At 40.7% G+C, this 17,784-nt stretch overlaps 1 protein-coding gene across 1 annotated transcript; it reads right to left on the reverse strand.

Annotated features, from left to right (window-relative positions):
- Positions 1-9,883: 9,883 nt before the first annotated feature.
- LOC133077245 (cytochrome b-c1 complex subunit 7) lies at positions 9,884-14,779 on the reverse strand. The gene is made up of 4 exons (XM_061171960.1): positions 14,688-14,779; positions 12,088-12,159; positions 10,768-10,934; positions 9,884-10,090 (listed from the first exon to the last, which is right to left on the reverse strand). Exons 1-4 carry the CDS (start codon positions 14,704-14,706, stop codon positions 10,013-10,015), a joined length of 336 nt encoding a protein of 111 aa, XP_061027943.1. The 5' UTR covers positions 14,707-14,779; the 3' UTR covers positions 9,884-10,012.
- Between the last annotated feature and the right edge of the window lie 3,005 nt (positions 14,780-17,784).

Here is a 17,784-nt window from a genome sequence, read left to right on the forward strand (position 1 = left end):
AGATTATAAAAACAATTCACTGAAAATTTGGAACACTTGAAAAAGTGCACATAAAAAGACTAAAATCTTCTCTAAACCCATTAGCCAGAGATATCCCTTTTAGTCCAGGGTATCTAAATCTAGAACCCTAGGATGGATTTCAGAGGGTCCATGGCCTAAACCTCTGAAAATTTTTGGAAAATTAGTGTGCCATTTTCCCCCTAAGCATATACATGGCTTTTAAAATGTTGGTAGCATATTATATATTTTGTTTTGAAGTTGCCTTTTTTTAGTTAACAAGACATATTCTTAATATGCCATAGCCTTAAGAACCCTTTGAGAATATCACTTGTAAAGAAAGAATAAAATTCCAACAGCCATCCCCCACATTGTTGGACAGTGATATTACCCATACTTGCTACTATAAACAATGCTGGAATTAACAGCCATATACATAAATCTCTACATTTTTGTCTATTTCCTTTTCCCCTCAATCTGAGATGTATCTGAGATGACCCAGAATCACTGGGTCAAATGGTATGTCCTTTGAAAGACTCTTGGCATCTCTTCATTTTGGGAAAGATTTTGTCAATCTGCACCTCCACCAGGAGTGTATTAAAGTGTGAGTGACTCTAGTTTTTTATTGGTATGCTTTTAGAACAGACTGTGCGTCTTTGATTTCTTTTCAAGTCTTTTATTAGTAAAGTTCTTTTGGAAAATGGCTGACTGGGGCTTCCCTGGTGGCACAGTGGTTAAGAATCCGCCTGCCAATGCAGGAGACACGGGTTCAATCCCTGGTCTGGGAGGATCCCCTATGTCATGGAGCAACTAAGTCTCTGCACTACAACTACTGAGCCTGCAAGCCACAACTATTGAGCCTGCATGCCACAACTACTGAAGCCCACACGCCTAGAGCCCGTGCTCCTCAATAAGAGAAGCCACCACAATGAGAAGCCCGCACACCTCAATGAAGAGTAGCCCCTGCTCGCAGCAACTAGAGAAAGCCCGCATGCAGCAACAAAGACCAAAAATGCAGCCAAAAATAAATAAATAAAATAAATAATTTTTTTTAAAAATGGCAGCCTGATAAAGGGCCCAAGTGTCCTTAAGTGAACTACCTGAAGAAGAAGGACAGACGAACTCACCTGAGTAACGCTTACAACTTCCTCAGGCCTCCAACCCGGGCCTCTCTTCCTCCAGGATGATGCCCCCGGCAGTGTTTCAGACATTACATGAAATTTCTAAAAATCTTATATGTTCTGGTATAATGTTATAAGTCATAATTCTAGTTATTACTTTAAAATGTATATCTCAGAAATAACTAAAAAAAAAAAGAATCTTGAGATGGGCAGATTATCCTGGATTATCAGTGGGCCCAATGTAATCACAGGGGTTCTTACAAGAGGAGGCGGGCGTCAATGATAGGACAAGGCTGTGAGCTGGTAGCAGCAGAGAGTGGACTGATGTGGCCATGAACTAGGCAATGCTGGCAGCCTCGAAAAGCTGCAAGATTAAAGAAACAGATTCTCCCCCAGAACCTCCAGAAGGAACCAGCCCTGATGACACCTTGATTTTAGCTCCCTGAGACTTATGGGCTTCTGACCTCCAGAATGGTAAGACGATAAATTTGGGTTGTTTTAAGCTAGGTTTGCCATGATTTGTTACAGCAGCAATAGGAAACTCATACACCTTCCATTGATTTCATGATATTCTCCCAATACTAATGTCTGCTTAATTTAGCCACAATCCTTTCCAGTTGCTTATCACCCCCCTCCAGCCCTCAGCACGGTGTTTGGTCCATCCTCTGTGCTCCCACATCATCCCCTGCTTTCCCTGAAGAAGCCCAGCTCACCCTGAGTTATGACTCCCTACCTGCTGGGCCACCTCCCCCTCCAGACTGCAAACTCAACAAGCACAAGGGTTGAGTGTGCTCTATCTTTGGAACCCAGCAGCTAGCACAACCTATGAATAAACGCTAGTGAAATGAACAGATCAGAACTTTTTTGTACACAAATGTGTCAGAAAGGTGAAAACGCCTTGAGAAGTTAAAAACAAAAAAAGATTTGAATCGATGGAGAAACATTTTGTATTAGGCTCCTTTTGTATAGACAATGGAAATTATAAAAAATGGTATACTTATCTAAAAGGGAAATTCTGTTCTGATTTATGACAGGATTTTTAAAAAGCTGACTTTCATGTGAACATGAAATACTAAACATACAATATGTTAGCTAAATCACTTGGATAGGACTGAAAGCAGAGCGAATGTAATCAATTTATGATATTATTAAAACCTAAGGGGAAATGAAATGTCCGTTTCAGTAACGCCAGGCGTGTCCATGTTTGTCACACTTCAGTATTATTGTAGGACACTTCAGCGGCTGTTTGCAAAATCTTGATGGTCTGCTAAACCTGGCTTTATCCAGGCTGGTGTGGAACACACATTTGAGACACTTGGGCTTAAGAGATCTCTCTCCCTTGCATGACACGGAGTTTTAAAGGATTTTCTCCCCTCCCCACCACAGGGTTCCCTGTCTAAATTTTTTAAGCCTTTGGACTCTATCCTACAAAAATGCAAAAGCACAAGTGCACGAGGATTTTCACTGCAGCTCTATTTGCAATAGCATTCCACTGGAAGCAACCCAAATGTCAATCAACTGGAAAGTGGTTGAATAAATTATGGGACATACATAATCTGGAGGGCTATGCTTTCCTTAAAAAGAATGAGGTAGTTTTATACATAGTACTTGCTTCAAAATCATAGTTCACTGTTCTGCTCAAAACCCTTCAGGCCTTCCAGTTGCATTTACATAAAATTCAAACTTATTCCCCAGGATAAAATGCCCTCCATGGGGGGCTGTGCCTGCCTTTCTGATCTTGGAGTTTGCATTCTCCCTCCTCCATTCGGATTCAGCAGGATGGCCTTCTCCATCAGCGTCCCCTCGCTGCTCCCCACTCACGCTCGCTGCCACCACAAATCCTTTGCACTTGATGTTTTCTCAGCTGGGAATGTTCTTCCCTTGACCAATGTTTCTCAGCCTTAGTCACAGAGTAAAACCATCTGCATTCCAGGCCGCATCCCAAACCAATCAATTCAGAATCTCCAGAGTGGTACCCAGGCATCAATTCAGAATCTCCAGAGTGGTACCCAGGCACCAAAGTGGTTTTGGTTTGGGTTGCTTGTTTGTTTTTAAGCTTCCCAGGTGATCCCCTGAACAGCCCAGCTTGAGAACCAGGGTGGCTTCACCTGGTGGCTCCTCTCCAACATTCAGGGCATAGTTCAAATGTCACCTCCTCAGAGAAAGGATGATTACACTACTTTTCAAACCAAAGATAGATAACTGGTAGAGTTGGAAAAGAAAAATATAAGCAAAAGATGAGTACAAAATGAAATTGAATTTGTAAACATAAAGATGGTAAGTATGAGATGGCATACACTGAAAAGACAACAGAGCAATATAAAGGCAGATGGAATTTAAATTTCAGTTTGCTCACTTGCTAACTGTGATCTTGTAGCAGTTACCCACTCTCTCTGAGCCTATATGAAAAGCGGATAATCATACCCACCTTGAAGAGTTTTTTAAGGAATAACAAGACCACACATGGCACATAATGAACACTAGGTAAACAGTATTAGCTATTGTTAAGTAACAAAATGATTTTTTGAAGCAGTAATGCTTCAGAATTCCAAGAAAATAGAAAATGTCAAGTGTCTGGGGATCAGAGAGGGCTTCTCCAAGTAAGTAGAATTTAATTTTTGCCTTAAAGTAAAGCTAGAATATGGGCAAGCGGAGAGAATGGTGAGGGTTGCGAGTGGCATCCCAGGAGACAGGGAACAGGAGGGACAAAGATCAGAGGTAGAATTTTGCAGAGTGCGTTTGGGGAAGAGGGAGTTAAACAAGAGGAAAGAGCTTGCCCAGAATGACAGTGCAGCAGTATGTCAGGATGGGCGAACCTTCTGTTTTCTGTCATACAGCATCTTTTCAGCACTGGCATTTCCCTGAATTAAATTGTGTCGGAGAGCAAGTCTCTGATTGGAAGCAGATCCATCAGGCATAGAGGCAGAGAGGTGGGGGTGGTAGGAGACACTGCCTTCGACAGGAACTGGCGTGGCCTCTTGGAGGCTGACTCTGGGCCATGAATTAGCCAGCCTCAAAGAAGCAAGCTTGTAAGGTTTCCCGGGGACAAACCACAAACCAGTTCTGCAGCCCTTGGTGCTCCCATGGGAAACCCCCAACTACCTAGGGTTGGGGGATGGAGCCCAGCTCTGTGTGAGTCAAGGTCCTGGGTTGCCTTCAGGTTCCTGCAACCAAGGAACATTCAACGAAGGAACTACTAACAAAGGGCAGGCAGGGTTAAGGGGAACCAGCAAGAGATGGGTGTGGGAGGGAGAATGCTGCAGGAGTCCTGAGAGGGACTGCCAACCTGTAGCCGGGGTGGGCTGGGGGAATACATACCCTAGTCTCTCTGCTTGTCTGCCCTCTTCTGCAGGTGACTTCTCATTGGCCAAGCCCAAGCCGGAAGCCAGAGGGCAAGGGTGTCCGTTGATGCAATCCATACAGGTCAGCCCCTGGGGCTCAGAACGGGATGGAGGTGTGCAGAGAGTGGATCTGGAATGCCCAGCACAGCGAACAATCTGACAGAATGACAAGCCCACAGAAGGGGCTGATCACCAGCCTGCATCCTGAAGGGATCCCCCTTAGTGGGTCCCCTCCTCACCTTCCTCTCTACTTCCCACCTCCACCCCCTACATGTGTAATTGATCAACCAGCCTTGCCAACTGGACCTCCTAGTATCTCTCAAAAATATACTCTGCTCACACCATACACCTAATTCCATAGGGATTAAAGGTTTATGGTTTTACTTCTTATAGCTAAAAGTACTGGATGAAAACCTTGCTGGATATTTATATAACCATGTAGTAAAGGGAGGACTTCTCAAACATGACCTTAAAGGCAAAATCACAGAGAAGACTGATAGATTGTACTACATAAAAATTGGACACTTCCATTTGACAAAAACCACCATGAACAAAGTTGAAAAGGCATCAAAAAATAATCAAAACAAAATTCAAACAACGAAATAAGAAAATATCATTTCAGCAAATTTAAGTAAAAGGAGTACTGTCTAAATATATAAAGGTCTTATACAAATAGATAAGAACTGACCCAAATTGGGGGGAGAGGGAGGAACTAAGAAGAAAACTAAACAAATAAGGAAAATGCTGTGAAAATAAAAATAGACACATAGGCAAAGGACATGAACAAGATTGATTAAGGAGGAAAAACAACCTGATAACAGCATATGGAAAAATGTTTAACTACTCAGTCCAAGAAACGCAAATTTAAACAAGAAACCCTTTCTCCAACCAAATTCACAAAGATTGTTCTTAATGAGAATACTCAGTGCAGGCAAGGGTGCATTGAAAAGAGCCCTCGTGAATTGCTTAGAGGAGTATAAATTATTACAGTCTTGAAAAGCAAATTGGCAGCTCAGTATTGAGAAACTTTAAAATTAATCTCCCTTAACCCAACTTGAAAATTCTGTGAATTTTTTCTTGCTAGAACCTATTCAAACACTTTCCTGCTCACAAAGTGCAAGCATCTCAATGTGGCATATACCTTCCAAATTTCATTTCCCCACCTCCCAGCTGACATTTGCCACTCCATCAATGTGAAACTACCCATTCTTCTCTAGGCATATGCCTGCACATCCCTGCCTCTGAGCATTTCCTGTTGATTTCCCTCTGCTTGGCTTGGCTGGCTTTGCTTACTCTTTTGGAATTAGCTAAGTTGTCAGAGGGTCTTCTCTGATCACCTGCCAAGTTGAGTTAGTTTTCCCTTCTCCATGTTTCCATAACACCCAGTGCATATAGGCTTACAGATAATTTACACATTTGTTTACATATATTTACATGTTTATAGACCTATTTACATATCGCTCTCCACCATCTTGGTTTCTCTCTCTGTATCCCCTGTACTGGTGGTTTTCAACTGGAGGCAATTCTGTCCCCCAGGGGGACATTTAGCAAATGTCTGCAGACATTTTTGGCGGTCATAACTGGGGGAAAACCAGGATGCTGCTAAACACCCTAGAATGTACAGGAAAGCCGCCACAACAAAGAACTACCCAGCCCAAATGTCAACAGCGCCAATGTTCAGAAACCCTATCCTACACCTAGCTTCTGTCTAGCATGAAACATAAAAAGCACACACCAAAAAATATATACATATAATGAACAAGCCCAGTTTCTTATTCCGTACAATGGGTGTAATTATATCTATTCCAGAAGGTTGCAGGGAGGATTAAAAGGGACCACATATGAACAGTGCTTGGTACAAAGTTGATACTCCATCAATATTAGTTCACCCTAACAATAATTGCATAAATTAAAAATACAGACCCAGGATGTTTTGGTCCTGAAATAACGACTCATTTCATAAACCCCTTCATTTTATAGCTGAGGAGCCCGAGCCTTTAAAGGATGACTTGCCTAAACTGTTGGCATCAGATCTGAGTTTCTAGTTTAGTGGCAAACCATACTTTAAATGCATGCATAAGAAAGGAATTAAAAGCTGACTCTTGTAAAACAAATAATTATCTTTTTTTTTGTTTGACTTATAAATACAAGTTCATATATATGTATAAAATTTTCTTTAAAATAGTTAGCATACTAATAGAACGATGATTCAATTGAATAATGTTACCAGAAGTTTCACAGGGATTTATTTTGAAATTACATTTTTGGCATTTTATGCAAAAATAGGCAAATGTATTAAAATACAAAGTTAAACAAATAATACATTCTTTCAACTGTGGGAGAGATATAGTCAGAAACCAGAATAACATTTAAAATAGTTTGCCATAATACATAAGCCACTCAAATATTAACAAGCTTTCTGGAATCTACGCTAAAAATTAACAACCTTGTAATGATTCAGTTCTTCTTCCCTGCTCAGTTGTTAATACATACAATGAAATTTCTTAGCAAAATATAATTCAGAGGCACCATCCGACCTGAGATCTCAGATTCTAACATGTTATGGCTTTTAATATGAATACCAGTATAACCAGAATTTAAACAAATTATGGCAAATAAATTAAAACATATATATTTTAACATCTATAGACTTTATTAGGTGTTCCTTATACAGTCATCTGGTATGTTTAAAGAGTGAGCAATCATATAAAAGGAAATACGGTCAAAACCGATTGAAGTAATAAAATCCTGAAACTAAATAACATCTCATAATTCATTGCACAGCATATATTAGATTTCATTACATCAGTATATAGCTTAGTAGTAAATCCTCCTGATGGCCATAAACCTCTAAGGTGTTGTCAACTTGAAAAATGAAGGGGAAGGAGTTGGTGGGGGTAGAGAATGGACAAATCTACAGAAGTGCTGGTGCAGTGCACCTCTAAGTAGGAAAGTTGTAGTGCATCACCACCTAGTGGCTGAATTTAGTACCTCATTCTAATAAAGGGACCTTCTTCCTGTTGTATTGTCTCATTCACCCTTTAACTGTATTCATCTGTTACTGTGGTTCCTAATATTCATGTCGCTCAAATGGGTAAACCCATTTGCATTTCACCCACCAGGCTGTCAAGGATCTGGTTAAGGTTTTATGCTTACCTAACCTTTAAATTCTATTTTGGTTATTTTCAAAGTCACGCAATGAGGATGCCTATATTAACAAGATACCGTCGTTTGTGAATAGAGAATTATTATGGCTATAGGAACTCTGGGCTTTGGCCCAGTTTTTATTCTTATTACTGAATCTTTTAGCAAGTCAGAATAGTGCTTACTATGTGCCAAGAACTGTTCTAAGAGCTTGACATACAATGAAGTCAGTTAATTTTCACAACAACCCTTAAAGTAGGTTATCGTTAGCCCCATCTTAGGGCTGAGGAAACTGAGCCACAGAGAGGTTAAACCATATTCCTAAAATTACCTGGTAAGTGAATGGATTCAGATCTGGGCCGCGTAACCCAGAATTGGCTCTGACTAATTCTACTACCCTGTCTACAGGATGATGAGCCACCAGCAATGTATGGGATTCAAATTTATTTGAAAAGATCTGAGAAAAGAAAGAAATTGGAGCACTGAAACACTGGGAGGTCCTTGGTTGTCTGAGAATTTATCTTAGTTACCTACTTAGGTCTAATAGGGAAGCATCATGACAGAAGTCAATCAACAGACCCTTAAGCGAACAGTCCCTTAATATCAGCATCTACCCACATCTTCTTGTTTCTCTATAATTTGCAATACTGCTCCAAAAGTGTAATTCAGATTACAAAGTAAAATCACAAATCTTACAAAAATACTAAACATGTTAAAGAACTGCTCTTATCATGATCAAAACTTTTATCAAATGAGGATCTAGGCAACTTGGACAGACCCCGAAAAACTGACAAGAATGACTTCAGGATAGATGTTTCGAGTATCAAAGAGAAGATAGGCTCTTAGGGAATTTAATGAGGCTTCCTAATATTTTAGCAAACTTTTAAAGACACTATGTACACGTTGCAAAAGTCAAACGTATGTTTGCCAAAATCTTATCACACTCCATGGAAAAAATACATGCCAAATGTACACACCCGCTTTTGATTCTGTTTTAGGAATTTTAACTACAGGCACACCTCCTTTTATTGGGCTTCACAGATATCGTGTTTTTTACAAATTGAAGGTTTGCGGCAACCCTGTGTCCAGCAAGTCTATTGGCGCCATTTTCCCAACAGCATTTGGAACTTCATGTCTCTGTCACATTTTGGCAGTTCTCGAAATATTTCAAACTTTATTATTATTATTGTGTTTGTTATGGTGATCAGTGATTTTTGATGTTATTACTACAACTTGCTGAAGGTATACATTGGTTTTTTAGACACAATGCTACTGTACATTTAATTGCACAGTTATAAATGTAACTTTTATATGCACTGGGAAACCAAAAACTTCAAGTGACTTTATTTTGGTATCTGCTTTATTGTGGTGGTCTAGAATTGAACCTGCAGTATCTCTCTATAACACAAAACTTGTTTTTCACATTCTGTTGCTTTGTTCTTCAAGGTAAGACCCCAATCAGACGTTCCCACCACACACAGCAGTGGCTTGTGGGACACTGTGTAGACTGCAGGTTCCACACAGCTCCTTCCCCCCTCGCTGTGGTTCCATGTTCTCGCTTCCACCAAAAACAGCTTTTTAGAATTTAGGGGTGGGAATGATGACGTTATTGAATGGTTCTAACTTATATTAAAAAATTAGACTATCGCCTGAAAACTTTTAAATATTATTACTATCCAACACTTATTATAGACTTTAATAATCATTTCCAAAGTGGAAAGTCACTGGGATCTGGGAAGAAAGTATGATCTGTCTTTATATTTTTGACTATTTTTCTAATGTCTTTTATTTTCTAATACACATATGAACACAGAAGCACATATATATAACTTATACAGACTCATATTGGGGTTGTATACATAATTTTTTTTTAAAAGATAGGATGCAAAAGCAATTATATTTGGACAACAGTGGTTGAAAAAAGGCTGTTTCCCAATCATGGCAAACTAAGGGGTGAATCCTCTCTCCTTTCATTCAGTAACTTTTGAAGTCTGAGAGCCAGTCTGCTTGTGCTGTTTGCTTCAGGTAAAATAAACTCACTGGTGCTTGTTTCTTGCTCTATGCCATCCTTGCAAGGGAGGCCCTGTTGGGGCTTCTAAGTATCTTGCTAACAAACCAGATGTGACCATTCTACTTAAACTGATTCAAGTGGCTTCTCTGGGCTCCAGGAGGCAGTTAACCACTAACTGAAAAATATCTTACAGGTTTGGAAAAAACTGTAACAGATAAGTAAATTCAGTAGTTATTCAGAATAAGGTTTAGAATTCCAAAACTCCAACAATAATTATAATAGAGATTTATTTAAAGTAATACATTTACAGCCCAGATAGTTCTACATTGTACATTTCAGGTTTAACCAACTTCATAAAAATACTTTAGGATAGCTGCATCCAGATTTAGACTACATGATTATTTCTTTGCCCATTCTTCTCTCTCTTTTCTTTCCCGAATAACCTCTTTCAGATATGGTTCAAGGTAGAATTTATCCTAAAGAATGAGTAAAAGAAAAATATTATATGCTACCATTACATACTGATATACCCCCAATACTCAATAGGTCTTAAACAACAAAAGAAATCTATCAAAATTAATTTCCAACTTAAGAAAATATATTCTCAAGCAGACTAAAAACTGTCTGCTTTTCTAAAATGTAAAAACCCATAAAGATATTGTAATAAGCTACTCTGATAGGTTATTAGAGGGAAGTCTGTCAGAAAAGAAAAAGGAATGAGAGTCTACAAGCTTTGGCCCAGTTTCAATGCAGTTCAAGGGGTGAGGGTTTGCTTCACAGCGTCCTTCCCAGGAGCTAGAAGGCCACTCAATGGGCCGATCAAATGAACACCACCATTTTTTCATCCGAGCAGAAAGCAGAGTGTAGAGGGAGAACAATGGCCTGGGAGGCAGAAGACCTGGATTCTAGTCCTGGATCTCTGTATCAGCGGCCTGCTTAATGATTCTGGAAGTCACTTCATCTCTAAGTCTCAATGTGTTTACCTCTAAAATGGAGCTAACACTTCCTCTACTAACCTCACCAGATTGTCATAAGGATTTTGATTTGACACAACTTTAAGAACTCTAAAGCACTATACAAACGAATGTGTTCTCTGTTTCTAATACTCAATCCTTCATGGCCAACATTATCAGATATGAAAGAGCTGTTCTACCTCCTCATATTTTGTCCACTGCTCTTTAGGCAAGATCTGCTGCCTCATGGTCAGGTCCAGTGCTCTCTTAATGCGAAACACCCTGTCGTTATAAAGGTTCTCAGGAAGCCTTCTTATGGCTTCTTTTACATCTTCATTCTCATATATTGTATCATCTCGCATTAAGCCTATGATAAAAAACAAGAGAGTAAGATTGAATATGCATCTCAAAAATAAGGAATTTCTAAAAAATGAGTAAAATTATGACTTATAACCTAAGTCATTTACTTAACTTGGGTGGTAATATGAAGAGTTAGGTATCATGGAAACTCAATGCATTTCACGCACAATAATGAGTTATTTAATGGATTATTTCTTAAATGGTACTGTGGAAACAATATGAGTCTTTTAAAATCCACTGCCACAAAATTCACATTTTATCTATAGCAATTTTAAAATCATTTAAAATGTCTACTTTGTTTTTAAACACATATCAATAGACTATATCTCTACTTTCTTATACTTTAATTCTGAGATCAAGGTATTAAAAGTGTACTAAGGAACCAGTAACATTTAATGATGCTTCCCTCATGCTTCAATTACAAAAGATGAAGTTCATGGCAAAGTATAAAGTTCTAAAAAGTAGTTCAGGCATCAAATAACTGTAAAGATGTCAGACAATTTTAACATTTGAAAAATCTCTACTTTCAAAGTTCATACAACTTCAATTTTTTTTTTTTTTAATTTTATTTATTTATTTATGTATGGCTGTGTTGGGTCTTCGTTTCTGGGCGAGGGCTTTCTCTAGTTGTGGCAAGTGGGGGGCCACTCTTCATCGCGGTGCGCGGGTCTCTCACTATCGCGGCCTCTCTTGTTGCGGAGAACAGGCTCCAGATGCGCAGGCTCAGTAATTGTGGCTCATGGGCCCAGTTGCTCTGCGGCATGTGGGATCTTCCCAGACCAGGGCTCGAACCCGTGTCCCCTGCATTGGCAGGCAGAGTCTCAACCACTGCGCCACCAGGGAAGCCCCATACAACTTAAATTTTAAAACGCTAAGCGGAGGAGTTGAGAGAGGGAACATATAATAAGGAAAATGTTCTGCTACCATATTTCAAGAACATAAAACATTTCCAGCTCATACATTTGAGACAATTCCATCCCTCTCTTCTCATAATAATAAAAACGAAATGGATTTAACAATAAAATGTGACCTAATTTTAAGATTTCTAATGTACACAGGTGCAATTAGTTAACGTATTTTTGGGATCCATGATAACTCTTGCAAAAGCACTACTCTCAGAAAAAGAAAAAAACAAAACAGAAGAAAGCACAAATACTCACCCAGTTTATTGAACCCGGCAGCATTGTAATACCATTTTCGAATACCCTCCAGCCACTTGCTTGATGCTGCAACTGATATTGTCACACTGTCAACTGCTAACAATTCACTTATATAGTACATAAGCAACCAGTTAAAAAAATGCAAACACAGGAAGGAACTTCTTTTAAAAGCATATACCCTCTATAGTGTAGATAAAAATAGCTTATTTTATCTATGAGCAAAAGTATTGCAGGTAAAAAAATTGGGCAAGTAAGTCACGGGGAAAAAAGGATAAACTCAAACACTTAATGTACTAAAGATCTGTAGGTACAATTACAGTCTCTCGATATCCTCAGGGGATTGATTCCAGGACCCCCCTCAGGCATCAAAATCCGAGAGGCTCAAGTCCCCTACATAAAATGGTGTAGTGTTTGCATATAACCTAAGCACATCTTCCTGTATACTTTAAATCATCTCTGGATTACTTATAATACTTAATACAATGTAAATGCTATGTCAATAGTTGTAAATCCGAAGTAAATGCTATGTAAATAGTTGCCTGAGAGCAACAAATTCAAGTTTTGCTTTTTTAAACTTTGTGGAACTTTTTTCCCAAATATTTTCCATCAGGAGGTCGGCTGGATCCTCGAATGTGGAACCCATGAATTCGGAGGGCCACTCCAGCTTCTCAAAGTCAAGCATCCCATTCCTTTTTGTCCCCCTGTTACCATCAGAATTGAGGGGTGGGGGATGAAAAAGAAACTGGGAACTTCTCCATCATTTGTAGTTTCAGAAATAGGTTACAGGAAATAACTGTAAACTTTTCAAGGGAGTTGGAGTTGTATGAAAAGATGAGATTTCAGCATACGCTGGCAAATCTAAATGACCCCCATCCTCCAAAATTTTTATTCTACATTACCTTTATTTCACTTAGCTACTCTCTTTAAAAATATATGTATTTCTGGGAGGGTTTTGATACCATTAGTCAGTCATTTAATATTAATATGGACTAGTAAAAGAAGCACATTTTCCTACTCCCAAGCAGCTAACTTTCCACTGAGGGAATGGATATTTGAAAATGGATGAGGAAAAACAGGTAATGTTAAAACTCTCTAGGGAACAGGACTGAGCAGGATGGGTTACCCAGTAGGACCTAAGGGCAACATGATAGTGCCTGATGTTTACAGGAGACATGTGGTACAGAAGGGGAGGTATGGCAAGTTTAAATTTTCTTTTAAAGGTTTGTCTTAGGGCTAGCCCCTTACCAAAGAAGGAAAACAAACTCTCCTTTTACTTCAACCCCTCCTTAGTACATCACAGCTTTGGTAAATCTCCTTGGAAATTAAGCACCATGTATAACGTTACTTCTGGAAAAACAACTACCAAAGAGTCAACAATATACAAACATACTTATAGGAGACAAATTATTTGTAAACATATTTACCAGTGATGGTAATAATGATTACTATTCATTGAACACTTACTGTGTGCCAGGCACTATTCTATTTGCTTTACCACCATTAGCTAGAATTATTTACAAAACGCCTATACTTGCAGAAGAGGAATAAGGCTTACATAAATTATCCCATCCAAGATCAGAGGCAGCTAGTAATAGGGCTGAGGCCAGGTCTATCTAGTTTCCAAACACAGGGCAGAAGCAGAACGCCTACAGTATTTTCCAAGTTAATGAAATAATGAATTCTTAAATTTCTCCCCCACTCCCCAAAAGCTCAATGTCATTTAGGTTAACGAATTTTTCTGGCAATCTGATGTTTCCTAATAGCTTCACAATTGCTGGGGCAGGGAGAAAGGTAGCAACATTTTTTAAAGCTATTGCAATTTATACCGCCAGAGGGCAGGGATTGGCAAAAAAAAAAAAAAAAAAAACAACCCACACACAGGGAAAACTGTACTTTTTTCACGTTCTGTTTTAAGTATTCCAGTAATTTCTGCATCCTATTCCATAATAAATACATTTGTTCCAGTGCCTGGAATAAATACAAATTTCTCCAAATCCACAGATCAAGTTGACGTTCCAGATAAGCCAAGGTTAAACTGAAGCTTCGCTGTAACCCTTGCTCAGCTACCTCTAATTCCCAGTTTGAGAAGCGCGAGAGGTGGAACGAGATTGAGATTTCCAATCCTATTTCCTCCGGTCACTTCGCCTCAGTTATCTTACCAGCCGAAAAGGGAAACTAGCACCATCTTCCTCGCGCTGGCAGGAGAGTTTATCGAGCTAATAACGCACATGAGAGCGCTTGGCTCACAGTAAGCACTCAGTTCACCTGGGTTGAAAGTCAGCCACTAATTATCTCCTGGTACCCCTGAACTCTTCTAAGGCCGAGGGGAAGAGCTGCCGAGCTCTAGCAGGCCGGAACGCCAGGGCTGTGGGAGTCACCGCGGGCACCTTCACCAACAGCGGATCCCATCCCCAAACGAGCCAGGCCTGGAGACAGCAAGGGGGTGAGGCCAAGGCCTCCTTCAGGCGGCCTGGAGCCGCCGCCTTCCCTTTTGCCGCAAACCTGGCCATTTAGAGAGAGCAGAGGAAGAAGAGCAAGTTGCTGCGAGAATAAAAGGTTGAGCACGGCGATGCCCGCTAAGCAGGACACCGCTCACTTACCGGCAGGCCTACTCGCCATTTTAACCCGAGACAGAACCGTTGCCTGCTGGGTAAGTCCTAGAGGTCGCGCAAGGCCCAGTGCGCAGGCGTGTTACGTCAAAGTCGCGGGGAGGGGTGGGGGTGGGGGAGAGAGAGAGAGAGAGAGAGAGAGAGAGAGAGAGAGAGAGAGAGAGAGGGAGAGAGGGTGCACGCGCAGGCGCAGTTCTGGCGGCCGGCGTTCGGCACCTGCCCCCGCGCCCCTCTCCGCAAGAATTACAGCAGTCCCATAGGCTTGGACCCGCCCCTGGTTCCAAGAGGCATTCCATGTGACAAGAGGGAAAAAACACTAGGCAAGGAATTAGGACACCTGGTCTTTAGCCTGGTTCTGTTGCTGACGAGCTTTGAGAGCTTGGACAGTATAAATTGCGCCCTTTGTGACAAGCAACACGCTAAGCGTTTTATGGACATATTTTCATTTAATTCTAAACCTATAAGATAAATACTATGATTGTACCCATTGTAGAGAAGAGGAAACTGAGGCTCAGAAAGGTTGCATAAATTGTCCAAGGGCACACAAGCTAGGAAGAATCCGGATTCATCTTCCAGAATCTGAGAATCCAGATAAAACTTCGGCACTCCTTAGTTCTAGGGCTATATGCTACACCACTAATCCAGGAGGCACTAACCCTCTCTCACCTTGTTTCCTCCAGGTGAAGTTCTACCTCAAGACATTATAGTGGAAGGTTAGTTGAAAAAAATTTTAATATTAAATCTGAGATGTATAGCAGAATTCGAATGCAATTTTTAGGTAAAAGTACATTTTTAAGGTCTCAGTCCCAACATGTTAAGTCTAAGGTATAAAAACCTAGGGACAGCAATATCACAAATCGTTGAGGGAGGAGAATTTTACTAAAGGATGCAGAACAAAATAATTGGTTAGTGGGTGAGGCAGGGAGAGGGGACAAGTCAGACCCCCTCTTTACACCTTTCATCAAAATAAACTCCAGGTGTATTAAAGAGATTTAAAAGTTGGGGAAAAAAAACACTCTAGGGACAGAAAACAATCCAAGTTAGGATGACTGATGCTTAGGCAGTTACTGATGAACTTCTGCCACCACTACTGTCTGGGTCAGCTCAGTCTATGGTAACAAAATACCGTAGACCGAGTAGCTTAAAAAACAAATTTATTTTCTCACAGTTCTGGAGGTTAGAAGCATAAGATCAAGATGCCAGCAGGGTCAGTTTTAGTTGAGAACTCTTCCCCTGTGGCTTGTAGAGGGCTGTCTTCTTACTGTGTCCTCCCATGGTAGAGAGAGAGCAAGCTCTTTTGTGTCCTTACAAGGACACTAATACCATCATGAAAGCCCCACCTTTATGACTTTATCTAAACCTATATTATCTCTCAAAGGCCCCATCCAAATGCCATTACATTGGGGGTTAGAGCTTCATTATATGAATTTGGGGGTGGGGGGGGGTCACAATTCAGTCCATAGCAACTACCCACCAATATCTACTTCTGTTTTCTTCCGTCCTGAGACCTGGGACAGTATAGAATGGCTAATTGTAAATCTAATTGTAAGTCCAAAAGGTTTAATGGTCTTAGTCACATTCCAATTCTAAAATTCTGTTGCCTTCTGCCTTTTTCTTTTTCTCTGTGCCACCACAATGCCTCAATATTACTCAGCGCTATATGCAATACTAAAAGGTATACATTAGCCAAAGTGAAGTTGGAAGATATGAAGAAATGCAGTACATTTGTAAGTTGGCACATCGCCTTACAAGAAGTACTCAGTAGGGACTTCCCTGGCGGCGCAGTGGTTAAGAATCCGCCTGCCAGTGCAGGGGACATGGGTTCAAGCCCTGGTCCGGGCACATCCCACATGCTGCAGAGCAGCTAAGCCCGTGCGCCACAACTACTGAGCCTGCACTCTAAAGCCTCTGAGCCACAACTACTGAGCCCGAGTGCCACAACTACTGAAGCTCATGCACCTAGAGCCCGTGCTCTGCAACTAGCCACCGCAATGAGAAGCCCACGCAGTGCAACAAAGAGTAGCCCCCGCTCGCCGCAACTAGGGAAAGCCCGTGCGCAGCAACGAAGACCCAACGCAGCCAAAATAAATAAATTTTAAATAAATTATTAAATAAAAAAGAAGTACTCAGTAAACTCTTCTCCCTCCCTCCTTACCCTTCAAGTTTCAGTTTTCTGGTTACAGGGTGAAGGTGGCAAGAAAAGGAAGACCTTGTCAAGGGATTATACCCAGGACTGTCACAAAATCCAGCTCCTACAGGCATTAAGCCTAGAGAGCCTGGATGTTTGCTGGTAGCCATTAGTGTTGATTCAAAAATTATTTTTGGTTTTCCTTCTGGCATATGGCAGGATGGCACTTCTCTGCCCCCTTAAAGCTAGGCATGGCCACGTAGTGTTTTGGCCAAGAAAAATGTGAGACGTTTTTAAGAGCAATTTTTCACATTCCTTTCCCCTTCCATAGACTGGCTACATTTCAGACATGGTAGAATCTCCATCAACCTCTGCCACTCAGATGATGTGGAGCAGAAACTTTTTGGCCCCAAGTTGGACATGTATGAAATAAAAACTTCTGGGGTTTTAGGGCTGTTCATTACAGCAGCACAGCTAGCCTGTTCTGAGTGGGTTGATAATAAAGGCAAAATGAGGTTCTGAGCCATAGAAAGACTAGGCAGGATGGTTCCATGCTTTGCCTCCTGATTGAACCTTCTTCCTTGTTCCCTGTTTGATTTCATCCATTAGAGAACTCCATGAAGGCACATATCCATGCCACACTCACCACTGTATTGTAGGAACTCAAATGTCTATTGTGCGAATGAATAAAATACGCCAACAGGAAGGCCCTGACCAATTATGAATTTAGTTTCTCACAAGGTTTCAGGATATCCAGCACACAAAACCCCAATGCACACAAACTTCCGCCAAAGTTAGTGGTTTAAAACACTTTGTTTCTCCCAGTTCTGAATTCGGCCGGGTAGCTCTGTTCCGTGTGGTATCTGCTGAGGCTGGAATATCCAAGACGGCCTCTTCACTCCCTTACCTGGTGCTCAGGTGGCAGAGCCGGAATAGCTGAGGTTTGGTCAGAAGTCTTGT

The sequence above is a fragment of the Eubalaena glacialis genome, chromosome 17 (genome assembly GCF_028564815.1).
Source record: "Eubalaena glacialis isolate mEubGla1 chromosome 17, mEubGla1.1.hap2.+ XY, whole genome shotgun sequence".
Lineage (NCBI taxonomy): Eukaryota > Metazoa > Chordata > Mammalia > Artiodactyla > Balaenidae > Eubalaena > Eubalaena glacialis.